This window comes from Taeniopygia guttata, chromosome 13 (assembly GCF_048771995.1).
Source record: "Taeniopygia guttata chromosome 13, bTaeGut7.mat, whole genome shotgun sequence".
Classification (NCBI taxonomy): Eukaryota; Metazoa; Chordata; class Aves; order Passeriformes; family Estrildidae; genus Taeniopygia; species Taeniopygia guttata.
Genome location: NC_133038.1, coordinates 13,333,723 through 13,351,632, shown reverse-complemented (window position 1 = coordinate 13,351,632; position 17,910 = coordinate 13,333,723). Strand labels below are relative to the sequence as shown.

At 40.9% G+C, this 17,910-nt stretch overlaps 1 protein-coding gene across 20 annotated transcripts in view; it reads right to left on the bottom strand.

The window, feature by feature from the left end:
• Positions 1-17,910, bottom strand: part of TENM2 (teneurin transmembrane protein 2) — a 613,377-nt gene that overhangs the window by 327,933 nt on the left and 267,534 nt on the right. The window contains exon 1 of one of the 20 annotated variants that reach the window (XM_030284012.4): positions 4,313-4,716. The exons of 17 other annotated variants lie outside the window; for them this stretch is intronic. In XM_030284012.4, the coding sequence (XP_030139872.4) occupies positions 4,313-4,358 (46 nt within the window). In that variant the 5' untranslated portion in view covers positions 4,359-4,716. Of the gene's footprint in view, positions 1-4,312; positions 4,717-17,910 lie in introns of those variants that run through there. 2 more of the 20 variants (XM_030284013.4, XM_030284014.4) reach the window with 2 other exon arrangements.

Below are 17,910 nucleotides of genomic sequence, written 5' to 3'. Positions count from 1 at the left end.
TCAATAACTTACTGCAGATTCCTAGACACATACTCCTCCTCAGTTCCAATAATGTGAGACTAGGAAAGTATTTTTAAATTTCAAATGGGCTTAAATTAAAATATATTTGGTTATTGTTTATACATAAATAAGCATCCAGAGACAAACCTAGAAATACACCATTGCTGCTACTGAGGAATATGGCACTAAACTCAATTGGCCAAAATTATTGATCCTGTGCAACTGTTCTGAGCTTTCAGGAGTGTTCTCCTAAGTAAAATTCCAGTATACAAGTATGCTTGCTTTTCTCTTCATGACTTTGAGAACTGAGAGATACAAAGATAAAAGTTTATTCCTTAGGGCTATATTGTGTCATAAGCCTTTAAACTGAATTTGCCAATGTTTTCAACAGGGAATTCCCTTTAGAAACCAGTGACATATTACAATCTTTTAAACTAAATTATGTACCATTTCATTGAATTGACAAGTCTGAGAGTGAGGAAGGTATGAGAACATAATTCTGGTGATGTTCTTACTGGAAAGAGTCAGGCTTATTTTTCTGAGTGACACAGATTTTTAAAAATGTCAAAAAGCTCATGAACTATTGGCCATAGCCAACTGAGACATAGAACATTTTATGGCCATGGCTAATGGTCCCTAAAACTGTAGGAACCACTAAGTTTGAAAACGAAAACTACATGCCCATTCAATAAATACATATCTGTTACATTTCCTAAACTATACTTATGAAATGCAGGAAGATTTCATTTCCTCTGCATATCAAGTACACAGTTTTCTGAAGGTTAAGGAATTACCTTAGGATGTACACAGTGCATGCACAAATTGAGCAATAAATTAAAGAAGGAGAACACTAAGGAAATCTCTATTCACAATAGCAAACCTATATTGGAAATAAAACCCCAAACCAAATCAACAACAAAAAAAAACCCCAATCAACCTAAATCTTCTCAGATTACAGCCATTTTGGCACACGCATCTGCAAAACCCAAAAAATACCAAATCTAAGCCAGAAGAAGTAAAGAGCATACAATGCTAATTACATGAGAGATGACTGTAGAGATCTGCCACACATTTTTTATGTGCACTTTTTTCCCATTTATAAGCCCAAGTTGAAATTTTCTTCAACATTAAGTAGCAAACAAAAAAAACCAAAAACATTCTCCTATGTATTATAAAATTCAAACATAGTAATTTTAATTCTAAAAATTGAAATCTCTTCTCTAAAAGGTCTTCAAATAATTCTTATCTATTTTATTTAATGTACAAAGAGGTACAAACCAGTTGCACACAGAGAAATCATATTTTTAGCATGACTAGCCTAAGTTTTGCACGTTTACCCTGCTTTACATGAAAAGCTAGGATTAAAGAAACACAACACCCATTAGGGTTTTGAATTTGAAATCAGTTATGATTGATGATCATCTCCAAAAATAAATATTCCCACAGATAGAGGTCAGTGGTTGCCTGAAATTGCATCAGTTAGTGCCTGTATACTAAAATCCTCCACTCCTTTGGGACTGCTTTATCATTTTATCAGATTAATTAAAACAGTAGTTTTAGCACAGAACATCAGAGTTTACTATTCACACATTTGCCATTAGGTGCTTACAATTTACTGATCTGAGACTCATCATAGGGCTTCTCTCAGAACTGAGTCACATAAGAAGATGGTAACTCACAATTGTTAAAAGATAAAAAAGTACATAAAATAACATACAAATTAAGAGGGATTTTTTTTTGTCTTTTATGTGTTGATTTGGTAAGCTCTTGCTGTTCTCAAAGGAAAGCAATTTTACTGTACTAGAACTCTAATTTTGAGGTGGCATTCACTTATTTTCTTAATTTATAATTAAACATCTGTATTTTGTGGTTTTGATTAAAATAAAACTAAAAAAAAACATTTCAGGGATGTTCTTTCAGCTCTTTTCTTTAAGAAAATCTTTGTTTAAGATCAAACAATGTCAATAATAGTGATAAAATTTGAAGAGGTAAGTAAAAACTAAAATCCTTAAAGACACATGGTTGTATCAACATGTGCTTCATTTCAGCATGTGTCTCTTCAGGTTTTCAGATGGAATAGCACCTGCAATTATGATGTAAAAATTATTGATCTCATATTATAGAACTACCAACAGCCTTGAGGTTTTTCTTTGGTTTTTGTAATTTCACTGCATTTCTCTCTCTAGATGAAGTAATCTTAACTTTGCTCTCCAGCAACATCTACTGGAACATCAGTAAAATGCTGCTATTTCTATTAATCACCCATTTAACATCTAGCAGGGCAGAGTTAGCAAATGCCAAAAGCAGAAATAAATGCTCTGCAATTCTGATCCTGCATTCTGGGCTCAAGCACATCAAGGTGGCTCAGCTTCAACCTTCCACTTTTCTGCCATTTCATAAACACCAAAGTCTTCATGACTAATTCCTACCAGAATTCATCTACTATTTATACTCTGGCATACTTTATTTAAGTCACAAAATATCATTTAAAGTACCACGTTACAGCCAGGACTTCCATTTTTGTCAGAGAAGTAATTTCGGTTTGACCCAACATGTGCCTAAACAGAACTGAAGCATAAAAGGAACTTGGAAGAACATACAGAAACATTTTGAAAGGTGAAGCAGAGCTGGAGTGGTGATTCCAATGTTACGAAATAAACAAGTTCAGCAAAACCATAGTTAAAAAGTAAAAATATGCACAGCAAAACAGTGAAATATTTGCAAGTTCTGACTTCAAGCCTTCACGGGGGGAAAAAAAAAATTAAAAATCTGTCCCTTTGTAAGAGGATGAAAGTGCATGATTAACTAGCACTGAAGGAAGGAGCAGGGCTTGAAGTCCCCTTCACAGAGGGAGACTCTGCTCCCTGGGGGCTCAGTCCCTCTGAGCTGTGGTGCCTCGGACAGGCACAGCCCCGCTGGGATGGCGAGGCACGGGCACTGCGCATTCAGGGGGCTGCAGGCAGCTCCCCTTTGGGGGGACATTGCATCAATTCCAAAGTTCTCAAGCAAACAGATTCATTTCACTCTGCAGGGTGCTCATCTGTAGCTCTGCGCCACGAAATTCTGCCTACCCAAGGATGCTTACTCGGTGACAGCTCCCGAAGTTAGCTTTTCCCAGCTCTGCTCAGAGCCAGCCAGCAAGTGCTCCACTTTACAAATAACTCTGATCACTACAGCAGTATTTGCTTTCTTCCCGAGCCCTAATAATGGTCTAACTCTCCTTGACTGCTTGTTCACTCTTCAGTGTGACAATGAAATTCAGAATATCATTGTTGCTCAGAATCTCTTCCTCCTATTTTGAGTCAGTTTGCTGATACAGAGAGCAACTGTAAAATGTAGGGAGAGAAAAAAAGGCACTAAAGCCAGTGATGAACAGAAACAGGCGCCCCAATAGTTAAATATGCCAGCTGTGAATAAAAAGCACTTACTAAAATTATTTTTGCCTTCTGAATCCCTATTAAACCTTAATGTATTTTTATAGAGAATAAAAGGGCACGTTTCCCAAAACCACAAACCCTTTAGGCTATAGAATTTTATATTATCACAAGACTTAAGTTCATAGGCTTTGCCTGATAAATTAGCTCCTCTCAATAACTGTTAAACAGAAAGCCCTTTATTGTAATCCAAGTGCACTTGTGGACAGCACTTTCAGAGTTAACTCCATTTGACAACTGACATAAATCCATTATTCTAATTTGGTGATTGCTTTACTAAACACAGATTCATTTTATGACTTTTAGTCACGTATTTCATTCAGGATGCTACTTAATCTCAATTTACAAAACATAAACACGAAATAGGTTTTACAGTATATCTAAAAGGGTATAGCTATTCATCCGACAAAATGCCAGGCAAACAAACCATATTCACCTAGACCTAAACTCAATGCTAGATTTTACCTTACACAATAAAGAGTAAATAAGTAAATATTTTTTTTAATTGAGCTGTTGCAATCAAATTGCAGAATGCAAGCTCCCCGAGGGTTCTAAGACTCTAAAGCTTTTCTTACACTGAGATTTCAGCACCGAATTTAACCTTAAGCAAAGTCCAGCTTTCACAAAAGCTGTGTGTCCGATTTATTTTGATACACAGAGAAAAGGGGGGAAAAAACAAGCAGTCATTGTGAATACAGTGTCCTCAGAACCTCATCTCTAATTCAATTTATAGCAGAGACTTTACATCTTAAACAAAAGGAATCTGATACAGCAGCGATGCTGCCTCTTGCTGCAGTTGCCTGCCTCAGTTACAGAACGCCGAAATCGCCGCTCCGACCGAGCACTCCATAAAACATTCGCATTCAGACACTTCTTACCTGCCTCAGTTGAAGGCTTCCTTCCCTTGTTAGCAGTATGAAGCATCCTCCAGCCTTCCCAATCCTTAGCACCGGCCTCGAATCGCACAGCCAAGTCCCCTTTTCGCGAGAAAACGCTTATTGAAAGTGATTAGTTTTTGTTGTCCCTTTTAAGTCCCTCCTGCGGGAAAAAGCCGGGGAGCGATGTGACGCCACCTTTTAATCTTTCGCGAGAGTGAAAAGGCAGAAAAGGAGCGCTCGATCAAACTGAGCTTCACACATGACTAAAACTCGGCGGAGAGGCTGCGAGCTCTGGCTGAAGCACCACTAGGCGTGAGTGTAAGAACAGAGAAGAGGGAGAGTCAATGAAATGTGACAACGTATGTGCATCAAAGACGGGGAAGAGGGAGAGAACAATGAGCGAGAGATCGCGACAGCAACGAGGGAAGGAGGAAGAATGAGAACGGGAGGCAGAATAAGCCTGAAGAAAAGAGGAGAGTTTTGAAGCAAAGAATTTGCAGAATAAAGCCAAAGTGTCTGGCAGCTTCTGTTTTTATCTCAGTGAGCATGACATACTGCTTCTCTCATTTAGCAACACATTCTTGTCTCTTCCAGGTTTGAAAACTGAGATAATCACAGTGTGTGCCTGTTTGCGCCTGACTGGCACACTCGTGTGCAGCGTACCTGAGATGCCCCCAACCATCTCCTGGAGCTGCATTTACATGCAGCTCAGTTCCTATATTCATTAGGAGAGACATCTCCCCCTGCCCCCAAAAAACAGGAGCTGCTAATTTCTCCATTAATTTACAATATAGTTTATCTGGCAGATGGAATTCTACTTATAACTACTAACAAACTGCCACTGATAAACAAATGAACTGAACAAATGTTTAATGTTGATAACTGAGTTATCATAGCAACAAAACATATTAGCGTTGATAAATCTGTTTTTTAAAAAAAGTATTACAGACGCTTAATTTTATTTATTCTGGAATTTCTAGATGAAGTTGCTCTAAAGTGGTAGGAGAAGAAGAAACTTGACCCAGAACTAACATTTTTAAAGGAATGCATCAGACATATGTTCATATTTCCAACGTTTTTTAAAAACCAGTAACAAGCTAAAGCCCAAAGTTCAAATTTAATTTTGAATTCCCATTAAAAGAGTTTAGTCCTCATACAAGTAGAGTTCATTTTCATGCAAGATGGGTGTAGGATGTGTGTGGATTGTTTGGGTCTTTGGTTGGTTGGAGGTTTTTTCCCTAACTAGAAGATGTAACATCAGGGCAGCTTCTGTGAGTTGCTTTGTTCATACCTTCTACCTCTGCGTGGTCAAGGGAAATGGGTTTTATGCCAACTGGCAATTGTTCAGCTGGCCCAAAGCACACAAAGTCCTTGTCTGCAGAACTGACACAAGCCCACAGCCTCCCTTGGATTTACATGGAGCCAACATGCAACAGGAAGAAACTTTAAAGATAGCTTTTCTTTGCTGCAGCACCCTGTTTGGGCTATTGGATCCTACCATGTCAACTGCAGTAGGGAAAAGGAAGGAACGTCAAAAATCTGGATCTAGCTCCGGCCTGTGCAGAAGAGTGCTGTGGTAGCTCATGCAAGCCACACAGTGCTACATTCTGACATCTGGGTCTGAAGGTACTCAGGTAGCCTAAAAGAATATTTCAACAGCTTTAAATAACTTGGTTTCCTCTTTCGTAAGGGTTTTCCAGTTCCAGAGAGGAGGTTATAAAGAAGAATTCATAAATTATTATCAGAGAATCAGGGGTCAGTTTCAACCCCAGGTAATTCTATATCATTATTATACTACAAAACGTGTAAGAATTGATGTTTTTCTATCAATGTTTGCCACCAGAATCTCACCAAAAACCATCACAGTAAGCTCTGGACAGATGGAATCCAGCTTTCATATCTTTATAGCAACACTCACAAAACAACTGTTTAAACTTGCAAACCCTAACCTATTGATAAATTTGTGATTGCTTCAGCATTTCACCTCTTATTTTTTTGTCACCTGGGGACTGGGAATCCACTGACTTAAATAGAGATACATTAAAATCAGATTCTCACTAACCTCCTTAAGCAGCTTTCGTCATGTGAACTTAAAGTTATCATAAGGACAAAAATATTAATGAGAACAATGGGCTTTTAAATCTCTCTGTATGTGTATCAATGCACCACTTGCTGACCCAACACAGGAGCAGTTTGTGTGATGGATCAAGAATTCCTTCATGCTCTGCCGCTGAAAGGACTCCAATGGATTCCTTACACTGTTTAAAAAGTCTCCTCTTTTATGGAAATTAACACCACCTGAAATTTTAGGGGGACAAAGATGAGGGAGAAACAGAGATGCATGAGCTTAGTTATTGCATTTTTTTTTTTCCCCCAGAGTATTATTAGCAAATACTCTAAAGGAACTGCCTCACTACCTTTTGAAAAGAAAACAAGGAAAAATAAGTCCCAAGTGCTGTAAGAAGCTCCTCTGCTTAAGTCAAAATGAATAACAGGAACAATTAGGGGAGAGATCTTTCCTGTTTCCCATTCATTTTGTATTTTCTCACCCTTACTTGTAAATTGCTTTTCTCATGCAATTCTTGATAAGAAGTTTCCACATCTCTTACAATGTATTAGATTATATCCATGACAACAACTTTCAGGAAATGCAAACACATACATACATCCAGAAGTATTTATTCATTCTCACAGGCTGATCTACAAATTCACAATGGAATCAAATGGCTGCATTTGCATCCAAGGTCAACAAAACACTCAAAAACATGCATGCAGCTTGTTTTCATGAAAGGCATAAGACTGTGTCTGTATAAGCCTGAGCTTATACATTGAAGAAAATAAATTGTTTTCTATAAGCACTGACCTTGTGTTCGAACTAAAAGTGTTTGGACACTGAACTGCTTGACTCCTTATAGCTCCAGTGAGCAAGGCAAGTCATTCTCCTATGGAAGTTACTCTATAAATCAGCCACATTTCCATAAGACAGGCAAGGCTTTGACGAACATGAATGAGAAAACTCTATTTTACTGCTGTTAAATGTGCTTCCACTTAAGCTTCCTCAAGCAGTACTGCAGGAGCACACCAGCACCACACCATTACAAAATAACTACACACAGAAATGTACTAGCAATGCCATTTTTGTGCAGAGATATAAATAGCTGATTTCCAGACCTTTTCTTACACTTTCACCATTACAGAGAAAATAACTAAACCAGAGCTTTCCTCTCAATCTTACCCGAGGAAGCCAAGTTTAAGTTTAATCACAGAAAACCTCGATACCATACTTGTCTACTCTGCTAGAAATCTGGATTATTCTCTGTCCACATGCAAACACATCCTCAGTGACCTCAAACTTCTGGAGGAACAGATCAATTTTAGAACACTCACCACACTGCTGTGTTTCAGTGATGCTGAATCCAGCCCCATCCCCTACAACCCTCCCAGGAAAACTCAGGGCCTTGTAGAACAGGGGGCATCACACAGGATGTGATGGGAAACAAAGCACCACACCTATCCCAGGGACTCCTGGCCAGAAACACTCATTGACTGCAAGTCCTTTGGAGTGGAAGGAAAAGCTCTGGTTATGCAGAAGGACCAATGACCACTTTCTCTTAGCAGTGGATAGAGAATCCTTCTCTATTTTACATCTAGCAAAGACTTGCTTTGCCAATTATCTAGTTGGGTGACACAAACACAACGTTAATTTTTCCAGCCTTTTGGTTTTGTTTCTTCTGTTTCAGGCCTGAAGACAGACTGTCTCTGAGAGCATCTATTTTTTTTTTTTTTTTCCAGTTACATCTGTTGGTTTAATAAAATGTAGTGCCTCCATCTCCCAAAACCCTGTTTCAATAATACCTTTGGATCTCTAACACCACAAGCACTATAAAATTATAAGGGCACGGTGTGGCCCTTCATCTCTCCCCAGCCTCCATTCCCTAGAATGGATCTGTTCACTGCTCAGAAGGAATACAGGAGGAGCACAAGGGCCAGAAGGAAGGCAGAGCATACAAGAAAATCCCTTGTGTCTTGTATTGCCTAAATTTAACTTCCCAGCACCCAATTTACAATGAAAAATGCAGTTGGTGTGGTGAAAGAAGCTCAGGATCAGACATAATTTTAGTGGTGAGAGGCACAAAATAAAGACCTTGCACAAGCCTAAGCTACAACATCCTGGCAGGGTGAAGAAAAACTGTGCTGCTATTGCTGGTATGAATAATAAAACCACTTAAATGCTGCTTTTTGAGCATTACTGAATACATGTGATAGCATCATTATAAATTAAAACTGTTTATGACCTCTATTTGGTCCAAACAGTACAACCTTACTCACTATATGCATGGTTGAACAAATTGATCTACAACTGCCTGAGTTACATGATAGAAGGGATAGCCAAGTGTTCTGAAAAGGAAACAAAAAGAAAACCCCAGCAAAAGCAGCTTGTAATGACTCATGCAGATTTCTTAATGGCTACTGAAAATAATCTTTGATTCCTATCATTGTCAACTCAGTAAGTGATAATAATTATTACCTAAGTTATTATTTTATTTACATAGTTAATTTCTAGTTTTCTCTATTCCATAAAAATAAGTGTTAATATGTTTTGAAACCAATCATTTCATGAATGAATGGAAATCAGTATTTCTATAAATTCTGCTAAAGTACTAAAATAGGAGATAATCAGTATGTTCTTGACTATTTGGGTACAAAATTTTCAAAGGACATGTAATTCCACCCCACCCTTGTATTTATTTGTAAAACCATAGAGGAATACGCATTAAAACGACATTTCAAGAGTCAGACTTCTGTGGCACCAACCTGTTGTCTGCTTCCTACATTTCCACTTGAATTTTTCTCCAACTACAGTCACACACTGAGGTCTTTCAAGAATCCTCAGTACCTCAAACAATTCCTGAAGTAGCTCCCACAGAAGATTTACATTTTTTAAATCAGCAGTAAACTGATTACTTTCACCTGTGTCTAAACAGCAGCCAGTTCAGGTGAACCTCCTGTGCCTCAATTAGCATTAGGGATGGAAAATAATTAACCTACAAGGTTCAGGTGTGCCTAAATTCTTCCTTCCACAGGCTGAGAGCCCCTCCATGCTCTGGAGGCACGTTCTGCTTGCAAAGAAAAAGGCTGGCTTCCAGGAGAGCGCTGTGAGAATCCTAAAGCATGTTCCTCACAACTAGGTAATTTAAGTTCTCTACATGAAATACAAATCTACGCTGAGACAACAGAGCACACAGCTTCACTGAGTGCACAATTTATGTCAGACTACAGGGCAACACACTTAGAAACTGAACAAAGCCTAGTTTTACTGCCCAGTCCCCTGAATTAATATGCAACATTCATACCTTAAGTATACCCTTGAGCACTCTCTGAGCCACAGCTTTGAAGATGTGTTGGTTTCTTATGCACTAACTTGACCTATATTCAGGCTGACTTCTATTCTGAGATTATTTCTGCTGTGAATTCAATTCCAGCCTCTATAGACACTGCTTTGCTACACCTATGATACAGACAGCAAAAAGCAGAAGGATGTCAACAAATTAGAAGGCCACTGCTGTCATTGCCTAACAACCAGGGTAATCAAAAAACTCTTCTTTTTTTGTGAGCTGATCTTGACACAAGCACGTTTCCTTGAAAATGTGGAAGCACAGAACCAAATCTATAAACCTTTTGAAATTGTTTGCTTTTATGTCAGGATCCAAAGACCTGCTGCCCTGCTGGAGCCAAGTTTTATCTGTGTCATGAGCCAAGGATGCCAAAAAACTACAAGAGATGACCAAAAAATGGAGGCAAAGAATAACTTTTTATTTTCAGAATGAATATTTTTATTAATGAATAACTTTTGATTTTCAGAGTAAAGTTGCGAGGTGAAAACAGAAAAATGTCTCTCTAATGCAGGACACCAGAGTGGAAGTGAAAAACAACAAAGGTCTTACATTTTTCAGACTTGCTCCTGTTTACTTGTGTCCTGACCTACTATTTTTGTACCAGAACTCCACATTTCCACTATATTTATAGCACAGAGGACTTACAGGATGAGGTCTACACCCTATTAGTAACACCTGACAACTCATTAACTGCTTCAAGTTGTTTCATGTAATGATCAAGGGGACTTGTATACCATAACAGAACACCTAAAATTCCACTTATCTCATAAACCAAAACCTACTCACTGCAGGAGTCAAGAGCTTCTTTTATTAAACACTTTCATGCTGCACCTAGACTATGGCTTAAGCCAATGAGCTGATAAGAAAAAGGGGAGAGAGGTTCAGGGAAGTTTGGTTTACTGCCCATCTGGTTTGGTACAGCACATGGAGGAAAATTCCACCAACAAGGGTTGATATTGCATAAAAAGCACCCTTAATTTGGCATTTCCTCAGCTCTCATCAGACACAGGATACTGGTTCTGGCAACCTGTGGTATGAACCACAACAACTGCTCCTGCCTTTATCCCTGTCATACCCCTAAGAAAGTGCACGCTGAAGTAAAAGGAAATTGGTAAATTGGTAAATGTGAAGTGCTGATCAGAATATTGAGAATAGCAAGAGCCTGACATGATTGACCCTTGAGAACTTTAAGATATAGTGTTTTAAGTAAATTGTTTAAAAATGACAGAAATGTTAAAAAAAACATATGCATATTAAAAATGCTATAAAAAGTCAGTATGACATTACATTAGAGATGATTAAAATGTAAAAAAATATTTAAATGCATATTTTAGATCTGGTTTTATGATAATTGTTTCACAGTTCTGAAACGCAACCAGATCAGAATATAAATAGCTAAATATGGCTTTTAAGATCTATTAATTCTCTTTAAATTATCAATAATAAGTAATGTACTATATTTAAGAATTATCCCAATTTAGTAATATCATTCTTTTTTTTCTCCCTAGATTTTTTTTTTCTTAAGAATATACAGACTTTGATTCCATGGAAACTCAATTGAGACTGTGCCACATCTTTCATACAGCTGACTAAGAGCATGGGTGAACTATCTGGCTGTTATTTGAAATGTTCTTCAACTTTATGAAGACAGACTCATTAAAGCAAAAGCTTTCCCACAAACAGTTTCTGACAAAGTGAAAAAGTAATTAACACAAAAAGAAGAGAGAACTATTTTTACTTTTACTATTTTTCACCCAGCCAGTTTATTATAGGCATTGTCATTTTTGACGTGTCTCTTCTGTGACAATCACGGACACAATTCAAAACTTTCCTGATCAGCCAACGCTCTTTTACAAATACCTCATCCTTACTTATGAAATCTGGGATAATATGGTACAACTTCAGGTTCTGAATACCTAAAAAAAACTCTGGAAGCTGCCAGGAATAGATATTAACTACAATATACAACACGACAGAGTCACCACATACACTTTCCAGAAAGTGCTTGTCTTAATGAACGCCAAAAACACAACAGTTAAGGGGTACAATTTTGTTAAAAAAAAAACCAAAAGAACATAAAACCACAACAACAGTCCCAAACACACAGCAAACCCAAACAACAAAGCAGACAGACAATCTTATCGTGTTCAAATTGTCTAATAACATCCATTTCCTCTTTCTCTGAACCTCTTGGTTTTTTTTTTCCCTCTCAATTTTCTCCATTTAAACTGTGCTTGTTGAACTCAATGGAGAAACACTTGGATCCCTGATGAAATTCTCTATAACCTTATTCATTATAGATTTTTCTGCTGATTAAGGTTTCAAAGTAACTATAATAATGTAAAGCAACACCATGCTGCTGCTGTTTTGGGGGTATTTAGCATAAAGGATATGAGTGAAGCCAGACAAAGCATAAATCATAAAGCATAATATTAGCATTCTGTTACCCTTATCTCTACTATAGCACCTAGTTTTTGTTTCAACTAACAGGTTTGCTGTAAGCCAAATTCACAGACTATTAATTGTCATCAACTAATACACATTCATGACAAAGAAACAAAATGTGTGAAGCAGCACATAGTACTGTGAATTTTATTTTCACAACGCTTCTCACTGTGTTAAGAATTAGCTAAACCCATTGTAACATCATAAGTAATGTCTGATGCAAGGCCTAAATAGTTCCAACACATCTTCTGGTATCCACCAGAATAGAAATATTTCTTTATGCTTATCAAGGGGTCCTTTAAGAACAGTAAAAGGATAGTATTAAATATTTTCCATACCTGCTGATGCATAAATTCCATGATAAAGCAGTCTTGCATTTCTGAAGGCTTATACCACCTCACCTAACTCTGGCTGTGATGGTGACCCTGATGCATTTGGGCTGCACAGACCAGCTCTGGGGCAGCCCAGGTGCCGGGGGTGGAGAGCTGCAAAGTGCCCACACCTGTGGCCCATGAGCTGTGCCTCCCTCAGCTGCCCTAATGACTGCAGCCAGCTCCACACCTGGGCAGGGAGATCACAGCCCTTCCCCAGTGCCCAGGCGTGCCCATCAGGGGGCTGCAGGCAGCCCCTGCCTCCCCTCAGACCTTGCCCAGGCACAGAGGCACGGTACCTGCAGGGCAGGTACCGTCAGTACCACCTCCAGGGCTTTATCTGAAGGGCTCAAAGCAGCTCACAGAATTAGCCAAACACCCAAGCACTGTGCTGTGTCACGCTCTGAGAAACCTCTTCTTGCCGAGATGACTGCTCAGAGGTACCCCAGTGACACACCTCTGCCAGAAGGGTCAGCAGGGAGCCTGAGCCTGCCAAACCAGAGCTGCACCCCTCACTGACCCTGTAACACAGCGACACGTTTTGTTATGAGGTGCGACATTTACTAAAACAGCAAATAAGGAGGATGCAACTGCTCAAGCTATTCAGCTACAAACACAGTGCATTACCTCAAAACCACTAAAACTGAGTTTCACACTCAGCTGGACAGGCGCCATCCACCCCGAGGGATGGGAGGCTGGGGGTCTCACATCGGGACGTGTGTCTCTAATGCAGCACTCGCTTGAGAAAGGCTTTTTGCAGCCTGAACCTCTCCACTGAAATCCACTGAACGGTGCACGGGTCACAGGCACACAGGCACCCAGTCCCAATGCTCCCACTCTCCCTGTCCGGCCCAGTTGCTGCCCGGGCAGAAAAGTGAGGAGAAGACAGAAATTTCGAGTTTAGCTCTGGCTGTGGGCTTTTTTTTTTTTTTTTTTTTTTTTTTTTCCATAGAATCACCGGGTGGTTTGGGTTGGAAGGGACCTTAAAAATCATCTGATTTCAATCTCTCTCCCGTGGGCAGGCGCACACCTTCCAATTGAAGAGGTTTTTGTTGGTTTGGTTGGGCAACAACAAACCACCTTTTACATGAGCCCAAGCTGCACACTTTCTGTTGATTTTAGTGGGGAAAGGGAAGGATCGCTGTTGCTGCTCCCCTTTTCCCCTGAAGCTCTTACCAGCAGCTGCCTGAGCAGCCCCGCTGAGCCTCGGCCGGAGCGGAGCCGCTCCCGCTGCCCGCCCGGCCTCGCTCCATCTCCTCCCGGCACCGTCCGGCCCGTGGGGAGCGGGTGGTGCCCGCGGAGCTGCGGGGGGACGGGAGATGCGCGGGGCGGAGGATGCCAGGGAAGGGGGATGCCAGGGACGGGGGATACGAAGGACGGGGGTTGCCAGGGACGGAGGATGCCAGAGGCGAGGGGATTGAGGAACGGGGGATGCGAGGGACAGGGGGATGGATGCCAGGGACAGGGGGATGGATGCCAGGGACAGGGGATGCGCGGGGCTCGGGATGCGCGGGCGCTGTCCCCGCACGGACGAACCGCGCCTGGGGGCTCGGGACGGCACCTGCCCGGCGGGGCACGGACAGGGCTCCCTGCCCGGGGGTCCGGCACACGGCTTCTCTTTAAGCAGAGGAGATGGCCGTGCTGGGCCGGGGCAGGCAGGGCAGCCCCCGGGGCTCCCGCGGAGCCGCCCCGCTCCGCCCCGCTCCGCTGCGGGCAGCACCGGCCCCGCGGCCAGGAGGGAGCGGAGAGCAGCGGGTGTGACACAGAGCAGGAATGACAGCGCTGGGCACAGCCACAGCACAGCCACAGCCCAGCCAGAGCACAGCAGAGATCCTCCGGAAAGCGGCCGCGGCGGTGATGTGCAGTGAATACCTGAGCAGCCCGGCTGGGCTCACCGATCAAAAAGAGATGCCAAAGGGCCAACACTAATGGCAAGTCTGTCTCGCCACAGTCATCAGCATGACAAGGCTGGTGCTGTAGGTGCCTGGAGAAACAGATCTTTTATTTTCTCACAGACCCAGGTATAAAGTATGGGCTTAGCTCATGCATAAAACCCAAAATGAGCACAGCTGATGGCTGCTAGTAATGTGAACAATTAAGGACTTTAGTTTTCACTTCAGATTAACAATTTTAAACACAGGATTCCAGTGATTTTTTAGCTACACTGCTGCTGAATGATAAAAAAAAAAAACCCAACCAAAAAATAAGCCACCTTTTACATGAGCCCTAGCTGAACATTTTAAGCTTTAATCAAATAAAACCTTATTAAAATTTACTTGTCCCATTAGCAACTTGGTTATAATTCAGGAAGACCAGAAAAAGCCATTAAAAAGCACACAAAAAAGAGTAGGAAACTGAACAACAGAGGGAGACAGGGACATGCAGAATCAGTACATATTCCAAAGGACAATATGCAAACATGGAAATACTTTTGCTCTGGCTAGAAAGACCAAATACAAGATGTGACTGTTTCAATCTGAAAGCAAATCAGTAGCTGGGAATCTTAACTCAGCCAGTTCCTCTGTGACCTCAAAGTATATCAAACCCACCTCCCCAGCTGCATCTTTCACACTTTGGCACACAAATTTCCCTGAACTCAAACATGCCCTACTGTCCCTGCCACACTGCTGGGCCACAAAGGGCAGGAGGGAGTGAGCTCTGTACCACTGCAAAGAGACATTCCCATAGCAGTGCCTACACCTTCCTAGCAAATTGATACTCCAGTTAGAAAAATAATTTTTAAAAAAGCCAACAAAAACAAACAAACAAACAAAAAACCCAAAACAAAAACCCATAAAACCAACCAAAAACCCCCAAAACAAAACAAAACAAACAAACAAAAAAAAAAACCCCAAAAAAACCAAACAGAAAAGCCCAAAAGCAAAGAACTCTTCTTGGAAAAGGCAGAGATGAGAGCCCTGAGTGACCCTGCCCCTCTCAGTCTGTCTGCACAGGTGACAGATGCTGCCTCCTCCCATCCCCACGCTCACCAAGGGAAGAGAGGTTGCATCTATTTCAGTTATTAAGTGGATAATGACTCCATATGCTGTCCTGCAGCCAAGCAACAAATAAAAATCATAATGTACAGGCCAAATAACTTCCTTGGAATCTAGACACATTACTGTGCATAATTCCCTTCTTAATGGTTATAAACAGACCAGAGCAATATACAAAAATAACATTCTACACAGAAGCATGATTATAATCAGCTATGTATGACATTTCTGTGCCATTTGGGTTAACTTTCAACAGCATTCTAACAGAGCTTGTCATTTTTCAGGTAATATCTTGCTTCAGTAATTCTATTTCAAAGTAGAAAACAACACCTAAGGTTACAACTACTAATAGAGTTATACAGAAGCCATCCTAAATTCCCCAAAAATATTTTTTTATTTGCAGTAGGGATCACTGAAAAAACACAGGGCTAGTACTGACAACTTATTTCTTCTATGATGTCTAGAAAATGGAATGTAAACAATATATTTTTTATTGTTCAGACAAGTTACATTGAACTCCTGGGAGTCAGTGTTTTAAAGCATGCAAAATCCATGGCTGAAACAGAGCCTTGGAGATCAAATCACATCTCAGTTTGAGATTCATTCCTGGGTTTTGGGAAAGACAATTATCTTCGATATGGTCAATTTTTTCAGTTATATAATGGTGGTAATGATATCTCACAGGACTCATTTAAGGGTTTAATAACTAATGCTTGCACTAAATTTTCAAGTTGCTAATTATGATTATTTAGCTAAGTGTTAACCTAATGCATATGTAAGAAAACAACATTAATGTATTCCCAGAGATGATTATGCTCATAATTATTATTAATGCCACATGGACAAGTGCAATTGTTCCTCGCCCACCCAGGTGTGAGGTGTGACACACCTGGCAGGAAAGGCAGGGCACCTCAGAAGTCACAACATGTAGAAATTATGCTACAACAGGAAATACTGGAAGGAAAATACGCTCACAAGCCCGAGTTTAGAGTCACCCTCCATCATTCAGACTTCACTGGGAGTGGCTGGCTCGGCTGTCAGGAAGGGCAGAGCCGGGAGGTCAAGGAGAAAGCAGCAGCAGAACCAAGGACGGGGCTGCAGCAGTGCTGACCCAGAGGAAGGAGAGAAAGCAGCAGGAGTCACAGTGAGAATGAGAGAGAGGTCTGGGGAAACAATGCCATTGCCAGTTTTCTCAGCAAACCCAGAAAACACTGGGAAAAACTGCACTTGGTGCAGTCCTCCTCAAAATAGAGCAAGTTTTATTCCAGCAAATATGAATACATTAGGGAAGAGAATAATTGAGAAGACTTTAGAAGGCTTCAGGAAAAGAAAAATCCTGTAAACAAGATTGAGCAACAAGTCTTTGAAAGAATCCTTTTGTTCCCAGCACAATACTCCCAAAATCTGCTTCTTCAGAACAGTATTCATTTAAGAAAAAGAAAAAAGAAGAGAGAGATAAAGGGAAAGCCAAGAACACATTTTAAGGCAAAAGCACTTAAAAACCATTTTCTTACTCTTCAGATTTTTTGTACCTAAGCCTGGAGGTACATTGTTCACACACTGTAACACTGGAGGTTCTCGGGCTCTGCTGCCTGCATGGCTTTTACTGGGCCACCAAAACCCCTCCACTGCCTGGCCTGCCCGGCAGGGATGACATGGTCTTCATTTCATACTGGGAAACCCCCACCACCATTTCCCAGAGGAGTTTTTAGGAAACCCCACTCTGTCTTTGGCCTGGGTGCCACCCCTGCAGAGGAGGGAGGAAGGACAGAGGAAGGCACAGTGAGGCTGAGGAGGGGAGGATGGAGAAAACCAGGGTGGCAGCAGGGTAAGCTGGAGGCTTACCTTCACTCCCAGGGGACTGACTGGCACGGTGGGATACTTAGGATCAACTTGCCATTGATTAGCTTTGGGTGTGTCAGATCAGAAGGAAGCTGCAGCAAACTAAGGATTTCCCTAACAAGCAAAAGGGACTGCTCTTAGCATATCAAACAAAAGCACAGGTTTCATTTTATTAAGCAGTGTAGGAAGAACCCAAGCTGTTCATACCTGCCTTTCCTGCTCCTGTAGTGGACTTGAAGTACAGCCCTGAGACTGTAATGATTATTGTCACCTCTACTAAGGATTATTGCCAATCTACCTCTGCCCAGAAAAGCCAAGGCTCATGCTTCAGATTGTCCCAGTCAGGCTGACTAAAAATATCAACACTTGAAAGTATTTGTATATTCAAAGTATAAAGACAGAATAGCAACAATAAAGAGGAAAACCAAAGTTCTAGTTTCTAGACCACTGGCTTTAGAAATCAAACATTAATTAACATTGGTACATTCCTCCTGTGTCTCTGAGCAAATCTGCTTCTCTGTCAGTCCTTCCTCGAAATATTCAGCTAG